The 15,861-nt window shown below is 41.8% G+C and overlaps 1 protein-coding gene and 1 long non-coding RNA gene across 4 annotated transcripts in view; both read left to right on the top strand.

Moving 5' to 3' along the window:
* Nucleotides 1–15,861, top strand: part of HERC2 (HECT and RLD domain containing E3 ubiquitin protein ligase 2) — a 317,314-nt gene that overhangs the window by 146,762 nt on the left and 154,691 nt on the right. For all 3 annotated transcript variants that reach the window (XM_073353148.2, XM_073353158.2, XM_073353169.2), the window contains exon 4: nt 3,282–3,419. In XM_073353148.2, coding sequence (XP_073209249.2) covers nt 3,282–3,419 — 138 coding nt within the window. The remainder of the gene's footprint in view (nt 1–3,281; nt 3,420–15,861) is intronic.
* LOC140914719 (uncharacterized) lies at nt 3,443–7,087 on the top strand. Its single transcript, XR_012159966.1, has 2 exons — nt 3,443–4,612; nt 6,502–7,087. It is a non-coding gene; the product is annotated as an uncharacterized LOC140914719 (long non-coding RNA).

Genomic DNA, 15,861 nt, shown 5'->3' with positions numbered 1-15,861 from the left:
TATTAAAAGTGATGGGATGGTGTGCATTCTCCCTGGGGCTGGTGTTTCCAGATTACCCACGAGAAACCTCAGAATTAAAAATCCGCTACAAGGATCTGGGCAACCATTCAGCCTACTGGCAAGTGTAAGGCCCAGTAGGTGAGTGGAGATTGTTGATGATGCCAGGTGGCTAATAACACCTTATACTACAGCACCCATAGGTGACAGGCCCCCCTGCTCCTGAAATTGCACAAAATCGTTAAAACTTCTCCAGTAGCTCTGCAGTGTTCATGGAGCCGCTGAGCTCTGCACTATGCTGACAGGCATAATGTGCCAAGGTTCCATAGTGCTAGTGGCATCCCTTTGGCTTCCTTGCCAGTTCCTGAAATCTGTCCAACTGAAAACGAGACAATGCATCTGCTGTGCCATTATCAACCCTGGGAACATGTTTGGAAGAGAAACAGGTGTTACTGCTTAAACACTGTCGTACAGATGCCCTCACCAGCCTCATAACTTTTGTGTGATCTGGAGGACAGGCGATAGATAACATGGGCCACCACCGTGTTGTCCCCCTATAAGTACACCCTTTTATTAACAGATTGTTCCCAAATGGCCACTACCACCAAAATTGGAAAAAATTCCAGAAATGTTAAATTGTACTCTCCCTTTTTCTATCTAGATCAGTGGTCTCCAATCTCTTTAAGCACAGGATCACTTTTTGAATTTAAGTGCAACATAGGATCTACTTCAAAGAAAATGTAGAAATAACAGTAATCACACAAACCGAAACACCATTGCCCCTGCCCTGACCCTTCTCTGAGGGCCCACCCTGCTCCATCCCCCTCCCTCAGTCGCTTGCTCTTCCCCACAGTCACTCACTCTCACTGGGGCTGGGACAGGGGGTTGAGGTATGGGCTCTGGGCTGCGGCCAGGGGGTTGGAGTGTGGTAGGGGCTCCTGGCTGAGCCTGGGGTAGGGGGTTGGGGTGCAGGTTCTGGGAAGAAATTTGGGGCTGGGGGGCTCGGGGCTGCGGGGGTAGGTGGGCATTGGGGTGTGGGCTCCAGCCAGGCGCCGCTTATGTCAGGCGGCTCCTGGGGGCTGGCGCAGTGGGGCTAAGGCCACCGTTCCCAGAAGTGGACAGCATGTCCGGCAGCAGCTCTTGGTGGGCGGGGGCAGAGCTGCCTAGCTGCGCCTCCATCTAGGAGCAGCAGGGACATGTCTTTGCTTGCGGGAAGATGCTCGAGGTGAGTGCTCCCCAAATCCAGCACCCCGCACCACCTCCTGGGCCCCATACCCCCTCCTGAGCCCCAATTCCCTCCCTCTTAGTTAACCAGAATTTTTGACTTACTGGCACCCCTCATTCCCCTAACATGGTGGATAAGAGAGCTTTTACTGTATATCCATATATTTGAATAATGCTCGGCTTCTGTCTGTGTAAGCGTCTGCAGTAAGGCTTGCATAGATCAGGAAGGTGGCTTCCTGGTTTTCACATGTTCTAGCCGCCTTTGGTCGCTTAGGCATTTTATTGCCCAGCTTTACTGTCTGTCAGCACCTCCCTGGGCACCAGTAATAATATGTTTGTATATTCACCTCTCAAAATTTTATCCTTAGTAGTAGTGAGAAGGTGAACTCCCATCTGCCACCCCAGCATACTTATAGTCTTGACTGACCATCAGGGCACCCTTTGCCCTGTTGCGCGACGCCGCCCCCCCCCCCCCCCCCCCCCCCCCGGTTGTTCCTGGAGCAGCAGTTCTGTCCCATGAATTCACATTCCCTATTAGAGTGAGTGTGTGTGTGTGAGAGAGAGTTGTAGAGTACACCGCTATCTCTTCCCGCTCCCGATTAAGGGTTCCTGCCCCCTGGCGAGGGGTCTGCCCCACCTGACTATTGCCTGTCTTCCATTATTACCATCTCCAGCCTCCGCTCCCCTCCCCCCCCCCCCCCCCGAAAGCTCCCAGCTACTCCAATAACTGAAGGTTAGCTTGCAACAGCTGTGTAATGCCGCTGACTTCTGTAGGTGGGTATACCCCAGACATCCATGACACAGCTCCTAGATCTTTTCTCTTCCACCCTCCCCCACATCTTAGTTCTGTTACCCTTCCCCCCAAAGATCAGGAGACACCAAACCCAGTGGGGTACGTGACCATTCTCCCCTCCCCCTATATATCCCCTGAGAGGAGAAGTGGGCAAGTTCCCCAAACCCTGCTGAGGTCCCTCCTACAGTCACGATTTGCAGCATTGGACAGAAGGTACTCCCTTTCACACCCCACCCCTGCAACCTCCCACTGGTGCTGATTACCATCATCCCTGCTAGCCTTGTAGGTCTTCTGTCCTGCAATCCGGTCAAATGTCCTGGCTCTAGGTGATCCACTGCACCTTGTAAGTCTTGTAGTGGCCCCACTGCCTGTTTGGCAGGCTTCCTGCTTCTGATGTACTTAAAAATGTGTTTTACTGTTAGTTTCTTTGTGTTTAGCAAGTTGCTTCTCAGATTCTTTCTTGGCTTGACTTATATTTTTCTGTCTTACTTGCCAGAGTTTGTGCTCCTTATTTTCTTCATTAGGATTTGACTTCCAAATTTCAAAGGATGCTTTTTTGCCTCCAATGATCTCCATCACTCTATTTAGCCATGGTGGCATTCTTTTGGTCTTCCTTCTGTCTTTATATAAAAAAAAAAAAAAAAAAAAGTTTGGTACAATGAATGTGTATATCATAGAATATCAGGGTTGGAAGGGACCTCAGGAGGTCATCTAGTCCAACCCCCTGCTCAAAGCAGGACCAATCCGCAACTATAATTACATATAGACATAATGCTGCATAAAATTAGAGTAACCACCACTTGCATGGGTTTACTTTTGACACTGAAACAGAGGCAGTTGTTGCCTGTTAAATTGTTTGTCATGCTGTCCATAGAATATGAAAGCAAGTAATCTAAGTAGACTAATGTGAAATACCAACAATTGGGAACAAACTCTATACCAATAAAAAACTATCTGTAGTAGGCTTACCATCTGTTTTTATTATGTTGAAAAATCCTTACCCTTCAATGCAAGTTTTAACAGTGACTTACGGATTTCTAGGTATAAAGGATCCCTGTGTTGTCTAGTGAAATGTGAAACATAGCACCTGTGACAGCTAAATCAGCACTTGTGCCTTTCTCATCTCACTCTTTGACAGTAGTGCTGTGAATTTGAGGACAGAGTTTGACCTTCTTGGTTCTAGGTTAGAAAGGTACTCTGAGGCAAATAAATGGATGGATCTCTTCTTCAAAAATAGCTTAACTAGTTCCATTTTGTATTTCTTTAGATGACAGCACTGAATGCCAGACTGGATCAAAGAGGGAAGAACAAAATGACAAAGAAAAGAAAGATGAAGAGGAAACTCCACTACCTACTTATAGGGCCAAATCGATTGTTGAGAGTTGGGTGTGGGGTAAACAACCAGGTATTATGAATGTTTCAGTAATTCTTTTTATGGCATTAAGTACTTTTCATTTATGGGTAATTGGAACAATTAGAACTAATTGGATCAAATGCACATGTTGAGTGCATTTATCACATTAGCTGAATACTAGTATGCTATGCTAAGTTATAAGTAGCAAAATAGTTAACAATGTTGACATTTAAATTTGTCATCTTTAGGTTTTGGTGTTAACTTCATTAACTTGAACAAGGAGAGTTCACATCTCTCTGAGCTTTTGTTTCAGGTGTGTCCAGAGATTTGGACAGACTTTACTACATCAATGTACTCTTGCACCTTGCACTACGAAGTTAGGTTGTCTCGTGTCAACCTATTTGTGCAAGTCTCTACATTTAAATTTGTCTTCCACAAACATAAGCACCCTGTTATGGTGATTGCAGTAAAATCTCTCCCTGAACAGTGGAGAGCCATGGTTGACCTACTGAGGTCAATGCAGTAGATGCTGTATGACCTGTGTCAACCCCAGTAGTCCTCCAGGAGCTGTCCCACATGGCCCATTCCATTTAAATGCTGCTGCCCAGGGATCATGGAGGCCAGAGGCTACCCCCTTCTTTAATCTCCTCCACATATTTTTGAAATGCCTTTTCCTGATTTCCCACCTTGGTGAGAACACCTCGCAGCTCTCCCTTACTGTGTGTAACTGACCATGCTGGTTGCACGCACTAGATGTGTTCTCCTGCCTGGAATAAACAGGGGGTATTCGATCTCTTGGGCTTGTGGGGAGGAGGCTGTGCAGGCACAACTACTGATGAGCTGTAGAAACATGGACATCTATGAGCAGATTGCATAGCGGGTACTGGCAAAGGGGTATGAGAAGTTTCAGCAGCAGTACCTCATGAAAGCAAAGGAACTATGGCAGGGAGACTAATGTTCAACCTGGTTCTGAGCTGTGGACCTGCTGCTTTTACAATGAACTGCATGCCATATTTGGTGGAGACATATCAGCACCCCACAGACCGCTCTGGATATTTCAGAAGAGCCTAAGACACAGACCCCTACCATGAACAGCGGGGAGGATGAGGAAGAAAAGGAGGAAGGAGACTCACCAGTATATCCAGTGATATCACAAGCCATGACCTCTTTTGAAAGTTCACCACCGAGTAGCTAAACCCATCAGCCCAGCACTGATGATGCTAATGAAGAGAAAGAGACCTTGGGTAAGTGTGTGTATGCATTTTCCCTTACAGTCTTTAAATTTAAAGATGGCACTTGGCACATCGCCACCTGTGTCATGACACGGGTTGATTTTTCATTGTTTTACTTGTATGGGAAGAGGTAGCATTACAACAAACAGAGGTGGATGTTAGATTATGCAGGGGGCAATGGGGAGCAGATTGTTTATGTACATAGGGATGCCCCTTGTATCTTCTTGAGAGCTCAATGAAACTTTCATGGAGATACCCTCAATCCTTTCCCAAAGGTTTCAAGGGATGGCCGGTTTTTCTTTCTCTGTGGTAGGATATTTTCACAGGCCACCCTGTGGCGAGTTTGGCTTGCACCATTGCAGTAAACAGGCTAGCAGCAGCTGAGCTCTTTGCTGTTGTTACCCACAGGAATGAGATCTGCTAAAATCACCACCTGGAACATTCATGCCAATATGCAGTGCCATTTCCCTATACCGAGGGCCCTATCAAATTCATGGCCATGAAAAGCACGTCACAGACTGTGAAATCTGGTCAACCCCTGTGAAATCTCGTCTTTTGGGTGCTTTTACCCTATACTATACCGTTTTTCACAGGGGAGACCAGTATTTCTCAAGTTGGGGGTCCTGACTGAAAAGGGAATTGCAGGGGGGTCACAAGGTTATTTTAGGGGGGTTGTGGTATTGCCACCCTTCTGTGCTGCCTTCAGAGCTGGGCAGCTGGAGAGCGGTGGCTGTTGGCTGGGCGCCCAGCTCTGAAGGCAGCGCCCCTCATCCCCCCAGCAGCAGTGCAGAAGTGAGGGTGGCAATACCATACCATGCCACCCTTACTTCTGAGTGGCTGCCTTCAGAGCTGGGCGGCTGGAGAGTGGTGGCTGCTGACTGAGGGCCCAGCTCTGCAGGCAGCAGTGCAGAAATAAGGGTGGCAATACCATAGCCTGCCATTCTTGCTTCTGCGCTGCTGCTGGTGGTGGCTCTGCCTTCAGAGCTGGGATCCCGGCCAGCAGCTGCCACGCTCCAGCTGCCCAGCTCTGAAGGCCTGAGCTGCTACTGGCAGCAGCGTGAAGTAAGGATAGTGGTACCACAACCAGTGTTCCCTCTAATTTTTGACAGGCTGTGTGCGCAAAAAATGTCTTCTGTGCAAATTTTTGTGAACACGGTGTTTCACTGGGTTTAGGATCTGTGTGCACGCACAAACATGCGCACAGCTTAGAGGGAACAGTGACTGCAACCTCCCTCCACCACAATAACCTTGCATAATGACAGGTTTCAGAGTAGCAGCCGTGTTAGTCTGTATTCTCAAAAAGAAAAGGAGGACTTGTGGCACCTTAGAGACGAACCAATTTATTTGAACATAAGCTTTCGTGAGCTACAGCTCACTTCATCAGATGCATCCGATGAAGTGAGCTGTAGCTCACGAAAGCTTATGTTCAAATAAATTGGTTAGTCTCTAAGGTGCCACAAGTCCTCCTTTTCTTTTTACAATAACCTTGTGACCCCTTTTCCCCACAACTCCTTTTTTGGTCGGGATCCCTACAATTATAGCACTATGACATTTCAGATTTAAATAGCTGAAATAATGAAATTTATTATTTTTTAAAAATTCTATGGTCTGAAATTGACCAAAATGGACCATGAATTTGGTAGGGCCCTATCAATACCCATAGAATAGAGACCAACATTTTGTTTCATTCAACCGTAATTTCTTGTTCCTGGTGGGCTGCACTCACTGTAGCTGGAACTGAGAGCAGTGTTGTGCAGAGGTGCTTCAAAGCTGAAGTGTTAATAAGTATGTCTTACTAAATGTTACTGAATAAAGGAAAGATCAGCTTCAAAACTCCCTTCTCTTTCTCTTGTGACTGTAAGTCCAATGATACTTCTCTCTCTCTCTCTCTCCATCATCAGCAACTGCTTTTGCAGCCTTGTGGGGTGCCCCCTGATGAGACAGAGGAGAACTAGGGAGGACATGTTCCATGAAATTCTGCAAGCCAGTGCTGCATCTGACTGAGCAAAGGACCTTGAGAGCCGTCATGGAAGACAACAGGGAGAAGTACAGAGCAGACAGAAGAGAGGCCCAAGAAAAGGAGAGGGAGATATACCAGGACATGATGGATCTTCTCAAGCAGCAAACACAAATGTTGTAGGTCCAAGTTGACCTACAGGTCCAAATACCCAGACTCTTCACCCTTTGCAGTCCTTCGAGAACTCTGTAGTAGCAGCTCCTTACTCCCCCCACATTCTGCACTCTTCCCTCTCTAAGCCTGAGGAAAATGGCAGCTTCACATACGCTGTTGTGTGTGAGAACCATGGTTGGTGTATGTTAAGCTACAACCGATTATGTGCACTGAAATAGATAGAAATGTTTGCTGCCTTTCCAATTTCGTTCCCCCATTAATTTATGTTTACAGTTTATATTGCGTGGCTTGTTTTGCACGTTGGTTTTTCTCCAGTTTTTGCCATTCAATAAATTTTCCTTTTTTTGAAAATAAAATGATCTTTATTAGTTCATACCATTGATTGTTGAAAGCACGAAGGTATTCAGAGCACCCAGTACTTGTAGATGTAGAGCACCACAGAATTCATAGGTTCAAGAAAACACCCAGTCATATTTATAAATGTCAAGCAAGCACCACATAATTCGTAACTTTAGTAACAAATATAATCTAAAATATTTATAAATGTTCAGCAAGCGCTATGCAATTTCTAGCGCAACCCAAAACTGCAGGCCTGGAGAATAATTCAGCACAGAACCCTATGGCAGCTGACTATTAAAGTTCTCTTTCAAAACCACCCTCAACTGCTCAGCTCCATGTTGAACTTGTCTTTGGTTGCTCAGTCAGCAGAGAGCTGTTCCACCTCCGCCTTTCCAGGATATACAAACTTTGGCATCTGTACGCCGAGGTAACTTGTGTTGACCAAGGTTTGTAGACCATGGTCTTTGCCATCTAAAATGGGAGTAGGATCCTAAAGCAAGGAGAACGAGGCAGGGGTGTGTGCGCACGCGTGCGTGTATGTGTTTAAAATTTTCTTGGTGAGGTAGAGGACTACAGAATGAGATCTTTCTAATCCATACTTTAGTCCTCATTATAGCAGAGTGAGAGCTCTGCTGTAGTTAACGTTAATATGTTAAGGCTTGTCTACAAAATGGAGCTTTGCTAGAATAGTAGTTGTTGTGCTTTAAAATCATATCCTACTTAAATGCAATTCAGCTTTCAAGTGTAGACAAGTCTTTAGACTATAACTACTTGTTATGCACATTATTACTGAGCTGTAGTGTAGGTGGCTCTAATGTGAACTAAAGCATATTTTTAGCTTTGTGTATATTAGATAAAAGTAGCTACACCTATAACAGCTACCTTTCAGGAGTCCTGCCAATTTTTGTGGCTTTAGAATTGCTTTTTTTTTTTCTTTTCCTTTTAAAAATTATTTTGCTCTTCTGTTACTGTGTGAAAGACCCTACACAAATGGGAGAAACTGACCACATTTTCAAATAGCTAGCCTTGGACCACACAAAGTTGTCAAGTGCACAGGCACCCAGTCTGAAAAGTAGAACACCCCTCCCCCCTCTTCCCCCTCGCTATACTTTATAGTGGCTAGGGCACTAGCCTAGGACTTGGGAGTTCAGTTCCTTGGTCTGCCACAAACTTTCCTGATGACCTTGGACAAGGCATGCTGTGCCTCCAGTCCTCATCTGTAAAATGGGGATAATAGCACTTCCCTACCTCACAGGGATGTTGTGAGGATAAATGCATTAAAGATTGCAAAGTGCTTTGAAATCTAGTAATGAAAAGTCTTATTTAAGAAATAAGTGGTATTCTCTGCAACAATAGCCAAAATTTCAGACAGTGTCACTTCTTTTTAAGTTGTCTTTTTTTTTTTTCAACTGCTAATATGCATTGGGAAATTTGGAGTTGGGAGCCTGTTTCAAGCATGGAGATATTTAACAAATATTATTAAAGAGGGGTTTAAGGTCAGTCTCTTCGCCACCCACAAAATCAGTCAAGTTTATTGTGTGGTCAGTGAGCCTTTGCCAATAGTTACACCCAATTTTACGATGCACCATTTACATTATAAAACCATTTTTAAGCATAGTTGGGCCACAGCCATGGTTTTACAACTGTGCAATAATATAGACCCCCAGCCGGCAAAAATGTGCACAAATAGACCCCATGAACCTGTGTAAAGCCACACTGAAGTCAATGCTGATGCAGGGGACTGCCTGTATGTGTAACTTAACAGAACTGAAACCATATTTACTAAGAGTATAGATAGAAAATACCTATGAATGTCTTAGGGGAGTAGTGCTCTTCACTTGGGTCTTACTGGCACAGGCCTGACTGGGGGAGAAACACTTTGTGTCTGTTTGTTATTTACATTAAAGCCTCTTTACTCTTCCAGAACAGTGGGTAAATTAGAATGAGCCCCTTTGTCAGGTTTTTGGGGCAGCAATGGTCAATATGTATTCGTACAGAAAAACGAGGCCCCTCTGATTAGGGCTTTTGGTTGTTACCATAGTATAAACCTTAAAAACAGTGTAATGACATGCAAATTTGACTACTCAGTGGCTTCTTACTGTGTTTCCATTTTACATTCAGTCCTTACTAATCTCCGTTTGAGAGAAGAGCATTTCAAGCTGCCTTTTGCCTTGCTTTCCTTTGGAAAAATCCTAATTTTATTATTTACTAACCCACCCTAATTTTTGTATTGTTCCTCCTTAAAACCTTAGCTTTCATTTATTTTCTAAATTACACATTTTTTGTAAAGTTTGTTGTTGAGGTTCCAGTGATGCAAAGGTGTGTATGTATAAGTGCAGCTGCCCTCTTTCCTGGACGTGAAAAGAGGAAAATAACACGCTCATACGGTGGTACAAAAACCTCTTTTGGGGTGGGAGAAGGGTTGGAGAAGTAGCCTTTTAATCTTCTATTACTTTATTTATACGTTGTCCTCTTTCATTGTTGGTACCCTTCCTTTTCTTCAGTCTGTTTTGTGCCAGAGCGTGGTGGTGTCCCCCTAGTGCGATCATTAATCTGCAGAGTCCTGCGGTGCTAATAGTTATTAAAGGAGTTGGAAAAACTACAGTGGTTATAGTACCTTAAAGTCACTAAATGAGTCCTCAATAAGAATACATACAATACACTGAAAAATGCATTTTTCTAAACAATTTTTTAGAAATACTGTCAGTTTTCAGTGTTTCCATCCAGTAAATGACAGTGGTGTCTGAATTCAGTTAGAGGCTTTATATGGTCTTAACTCCCAATTCATGTATCTAACCTAAACCTTAACTTAAATTGTCCAGCTGCCTACATAGTAGAGCTCACAAAAGTGTGGCTGTGTTTAATAAACTTTTTAGCACACTTGATATATATTAGCCTATTGCTAACTTATTCTTCTTAGCTGGATGTAGTGAACAGAGGACATGCAGTTTTTTTGCCCTCTGCTTGTCCTTGTCCTCATAAGGATATTTATATTTTAATTTTAGAAAAATCTGATGAGCTAGATAGTCAAATTAATCAGACACTGTTTACCTACAAACCTGTTTTCAGGTACTTACATAATACTTTAAGAATAATAATGGGTTATGTAGCTCATTACTGTTCTGAATCCAAAAGTGCAACTTTTCTCCTGAAGTTAAATGCCATTTCAATTTGTAGAAAAAAGCGTAAAGCATGTTTTAAGAAAAAGGTTGAAGAAATAAAGCTACAGTCAGTAAGTTAAATTAAGCTATTTTTTTTGCTTTAAATGTAGTTCTTGTTCCATACATTGACTTGATGTCATCTGACATTAGACAGTGTTTTCTCTTTAAAAAGAAAAGCAAAAATGTTGATAAAACACATATATATGTAAAAGCTAGGCTACAAAAGTCAGGAAAAAAGTCCCTAATTCAGTCATGTTCTATTTTAATAAAGGATGAAATGCTACATATACACAAGGATGGAATTACTTTATTCCAGTTCCATTCGGTATTTGAAATCAGATGTATAGCTCACATTTTAAATGAGTTTAAGCAGAAATACTTTTCTGTATTTATGACTTCATTTTTTTTTAACATCTTTCAATAGCATAAAAAAGAAAAGGTAGGAATGAGCAGTAGCGCATTAACTTTAAATGAGCAAGAAATGTATAAGTAAAATAATACTGATAGCTTCTTTGTGTAGTCGAAACTGGTTTGTACCAGCAGTGAATTAATAAGACAAGTGTTTGTAAGCCATTGTTTTTTACACAGGACTCCAGGGAATTTAAGGTGTATGGGGGCAAGTTTGCGGTTTTTAGATACTAATGTGTCTTGTTTTCTGGCACTGCTAGTAAAGCTAATTGCATCAGGAGGTCACTTTAGAGGCAGTGGCCCCTGGGGAAGAGGAGAATTACCAGAATGGATTCAGTGAGATATTGTAGATACACGGTGTAGCAACAGTTTTCAAATCTTCCTGGATTACGAGGAAAATTTCCTGGAAGTTCCATGTTTTATGGGTTGTTAGTACTGAGTTAATGGACTAAGTCAGAATAGCTTATCTACATACAAAATAGTTACTAAAAAAAAATCTGTAATTGAATAATATATCCTTTTATAACCTCCTTTTAAAATTATAGTAAAAAGGATAATTACACCTCTGCCCCGATATAACGCTGTCCTTGGGAGCCAAAAAATCTTACCATGTTATATCTAACTTGCTTTGAAGCACCGGAGCGTGCAGCCCCGTCCCCCGAGAGCGCTGCTTTACCGTGTTATATCGGAATGTGTTATATCGGGTAGAGGTGTAATAGGAAAAATATTGCTCACTTAATATCCCATCTTTAGGAGAATGAATTTCGTTAGGCTAAGATTCAGAAATACAGATGAGTGGAAGGATGAAGGTCTGTGAATGCCTACTCTTTCCGTTCCTCACTTACACCCTTACCCTCTGGAGCAAACAAAAACATCCTACCATATTATTGTGGGAAACTAGTAATGTCTTACAGTCCACTGTATTCTAATTGATGATCATTGCTTAGTGTCCCTGAAGAGGTTAAAAGAAAATGCTCATGTTAACAAGACTTGTCTTATTTAAGCATTTAATCCCATTTATATCTCGAGACAATTGGTATCCAAGTTACAGACCAGTTTTTCTTGAATTCCAGTAAGGCGAACTCAGCCATTCCCTATAGGAATGGAAAATCCAAAACTTGGTTACCCTTGAGAAAAAATGTCCGTTCTATTTAATTTCAATTCATTCTTTAATATGTATTTGCAAGTATAGTCATGAGTTGCTGCTACACTCTTAAAATAGATCTTTGCCAAGGTTTGTTTGATCTCCTTTTGGGTATGTATAGGTTGAAATGTACTCCCGTCATATATGCTGCGGATTCCTTTGCTAAACACGGCTATTCAACAGAAGTTCTCAAACCTCTTCATATCAGACCAAATGTAAAACAGAGATGATCTCATGGTTTACTTGACCTCCCATTCACAATTGCACATGTTCATGGCAACTGCTTACATGAAAATGTACTGTTAGAAAGCCATTTAATGTGTTGGCAGACTTTTAAAAGCAATAAAGCCACTGGAAATGAGGAGTATGTATCCTTAAACAGCCACCTATCTGCAGACAATCAACAAGTGCTCTTTTGACCACAGTTTGAGAACTTAACTCTTCAGGCTACCATTGTATTTCTCACCTTGCATGTAGTAGTCTAGTTAAGTAGCACAGCTCCAGGATTTATGAAATAATTGTAGAGGTAAAATGGACTAGAGTGTACTCTGTATCATGGTCTTGTATGTTTGTGTAATAACTTATTGTTTTAATCTTCCCTTTGATGCAACATACGTTCTCTGTTCTTCTCAGCTGAAATTGAATCACATGTTACTATTAATACAGTATATTTAGTTTTTTGATAGTTATATTATACAGGTTGATATTTAGACTTGAAATAATTTGGTAATATTAAAATTAATTGCCACTTCCCTGATCATATCCCTGATGTATTTAAATCTTTCTAATGATGAATGCAAGTCACTTAAACAGAAACTGCAGAAAAAGTGGAAGATTAAAAGTGGGTAAAAATGTGTATATGTAATCTTATTAAAACAGAGATAATCACTATTTCCCCTCAGTTCTAAGGTCTCTGAACTTCCTGCAGTCTCTGCCAGAATGACATTACAGCTGCCATTAGCAGCCTAAATTGCTGTTCCAGTCTTTGCCTCAGTTTTCATTGCTTTCAAAACTACTGTTGGATTGAAATACTTCATGTATAATCTCTGTCTGAAGTTGAATTTTTCGGTAGAAGGCTTCCACAAAATTGAAGCCTTATGAGGCTCTGGAAGTATAGTATCATGGGGAAGAAATAAAATGTTCTTAAAAACTGTATTCTAATTCATATGGATTCACTTTAAAGATCTTGAATCACAGTGAGGTCAAGTGCCTTTAAGTTAACTTTACATAAAATAGAACAGAACCTTCACGATACTTGAAACCTAGACTGGTAACAGTTTCTGCCCAACTAGTTGCTGGCTGTTACCAAAATATCTCATTTATCTGATTTAAAAATTTTTTTTTATGCATATAGGTTATACCCTCTGTGTGGTGCTTTAACATTTAGGAACTAACAGTTGCCATTGTAGCAACAATAGCCTGTGTGTAGCCAATGGGCAGCTTTTGAGAGTAGCACTGCTCTTCCTACCATAGTTGCACCTTTAGTCAAAGTTTGTGTAGTCATGCAGTATTCCAGATTTAGAGTGCTAACTGCAGTAAAGGCTACTGGGGGTTGAATCTGGTTTTGTAAAAGCCTTAAATTTTAGTGGTGGTGGTTTTTTAAGAGAAACTGCCCCTGTGGTACTTCTTGTGGTGGGATCTGGTCTTCCTCCTGGTGCTTGGGGAACGGAAGTGATCTCCAGCTCTCCTCTGTGGTCATTTCCATGAATTTATTGCTGTATATACTTTCATTGTTTTTGTGTGTCATTTGGAATAGAAGGATATTTTTCCTCTGACAACTTGTATCTATTTTTTGCTCTTGGAAGTTGCTTTAAGGGCTGCCCCAATTTATTTTATTTTATTTGTCGATTGCTAGGAGTTATGAATGACCCATTAATTGAATATTACTCTGTAGACCTGCTGAGTCTGGCACCAGATGTCATATTTATATAGATCCTGGGTCAAGAATCATACAGTAGTGGCTATTCCCTAAGTAGATGGCAGAGGGGACAGGCTTCAGAAGTACTTAATGCTTAGATTGAAAGAATAAACGGATTTGCCCATATGTAGGAGTTATTTACTGATGCCTACAAGGAACTCTAAATGAGTTCCCTTCCATGTTGTATCACAACCAGATCTCCTTTGAGCATGTGCTTTATTCTTCTTCTGTGACATTTAAAGGAAGGGTAGGTAGGTTGTAGCTAAAAGTATATGGGAAAACCTAGCAGGGAAAGTTAGGTCAGGGCATGATTAAATCTGCATATTTAAATCAGCTGTCAAAAAGCCCACAGTTAATAAAGTCATCTTAGTAAAATGCAGAAGGGTTATTCTTGGATGGCTATTTTTAATTCACTGCTGCATCTCCGAGTTGGCCTTTGGAAGCTGATAGGATTTTCTGTTGGGGAGGGTAAGGAGAAAACTGATTTTACCTCTTCAGATTGTTTATGGGAGGCAGCAAGTAAAGCTGACATGCCAATCTCAAACAAGAAGTTCTGCTATGATACTCTGACATACAGAAGGCCATGCACTACAAGATGTTCCCTCTTTGTTTTTGTTTACACAATAAAGGTTGGGGTGCTATGGTTACATCAGTAAGTAGCCTGGCACACAGTCTCAGTGCATCTCACTTCACAATGTTGCTGAAAATGAGGATGGGGTGATAGCTGACAGCAAAATAGACATGAATTTGCAATGTGATATGGCTGCAGAAATGATCATTTGAATTTGGTGCTACGTGTGCAAAGACATCTCACAAAAAAGAGGCAATATATAAAATATACTGTATTGCAAAGACCTGAATTTACAGGGAGATTATACTGAATGAGTCTCATGTAACTGTTATGACTGTAATGTGAGGGATGTGCTAGATGTATATTGGAAATGGAAAAGGATCAGAAAAGCGCAACAAAAATGATTAGGGATGTGGAACGGCTTCCGTATGAGGAGAGATTAAGACTGGGACTTCTCAGCTTGGAAAAGAGATGACTAAAGGGGGGATATGATAGAGGTCCATAAAATCATGACTGATGTGGAGAAAGTAAATAAGGAAGTGTTATTTACGCCTCATAACAAGAACTAGGGGTCACTAAATTAATAGGCAGCAGATTTAAAACAAACAAACAAAAGGTATTTCTTCACATAATGCACAGTCAACCTGTGGAACTCTTTGCCAGAGGATGTTATGAAGGCCAAGACTATAACGGGGTTCAAAAAAGAACTAGATATGTTCCTTCAGGATAGGTCCATCAATGGCTATTAGTAAGGATGGGCAGGGATGGTGTCCCTATCCTCTGTTTGCCTTGAAGCTGGGAATGGGTGACGGGATGAATCCTTGATGATTACCTATTCTGTTCATTCCCTCTGGGGCATCTGGCATTGTCCACTGTTGGAAGACAGGATACTGGGCTAGATGGACCTTTGGTCTGACCCAGTATGGCCGTTCTTATGTTCTTATGAATGTTTTGTGAAATGGGGTTCTCCAAACTACAGATGTAGTTCTGTTAGAACTGTTGTTCACAGCTGTTCTTAATACCATTGCACTGTGCGTGAGGCGTTCTGTGTCATAATCTGGATTTAAATACTCATAAATTCGTTAAAACAAAATACTTCTGTTACTAGGAGCTGGGTAACTGGCCTGGCTGGAGAGTATTAAGGGTGCTGTAATTTAGTGAAAAGCAGCATGAGATCAGCATGAGATTTAGTGATCAGACAGTTGATAGAAGGGAAGCCTGCTAAGAAACTTTTTATAAACCTTTCCTGAAATTTGCCATAGGAATTAAACATGTTCATACTTATTTACAGAGAACATGGGCCTTTCCCCTGCTCCATTGTCATTAGCTTATGAGCTCCTTGGGCTATTGATGTTGTCTTTTGTTTGGACAGCTACAGACCCTTTGAGTGATACAATGTAGCACATGTTCAGTCTCAGAACATGTTTTGTTTGGCAGTGTTCTCAAGATACGCTTTAATTTCTAACACTTCTTGTTTTGTAAGCTCAGCAGTCCTTGGCACTGATCCTGGAGCTTCTGAGAGTTGCTTTATAAATACTAAGAAACATAAGATAATGTATATCAGCACATAAAATGCAAGCAACAGACCT

Source organism: Lepidochelys kempii, chromosome 1 (assembly GCF_965140285.1).
Source record: "Lepidochelys kempii isolate rLepKem1 chromosome 1, rLepKem1.hap1, whole genome shotgun sequence".
Classification (NCBI taxonomy): Eukaryota; Metazoa; Chordata; order Testudines; family Cheloniidae; genus Lepidochelys; species Lepidochelys kempii.
Note: the sequence above shows the minus strand (reverse complement) of the source record. Positions and strands in the feature narration are given on the sequence as shown.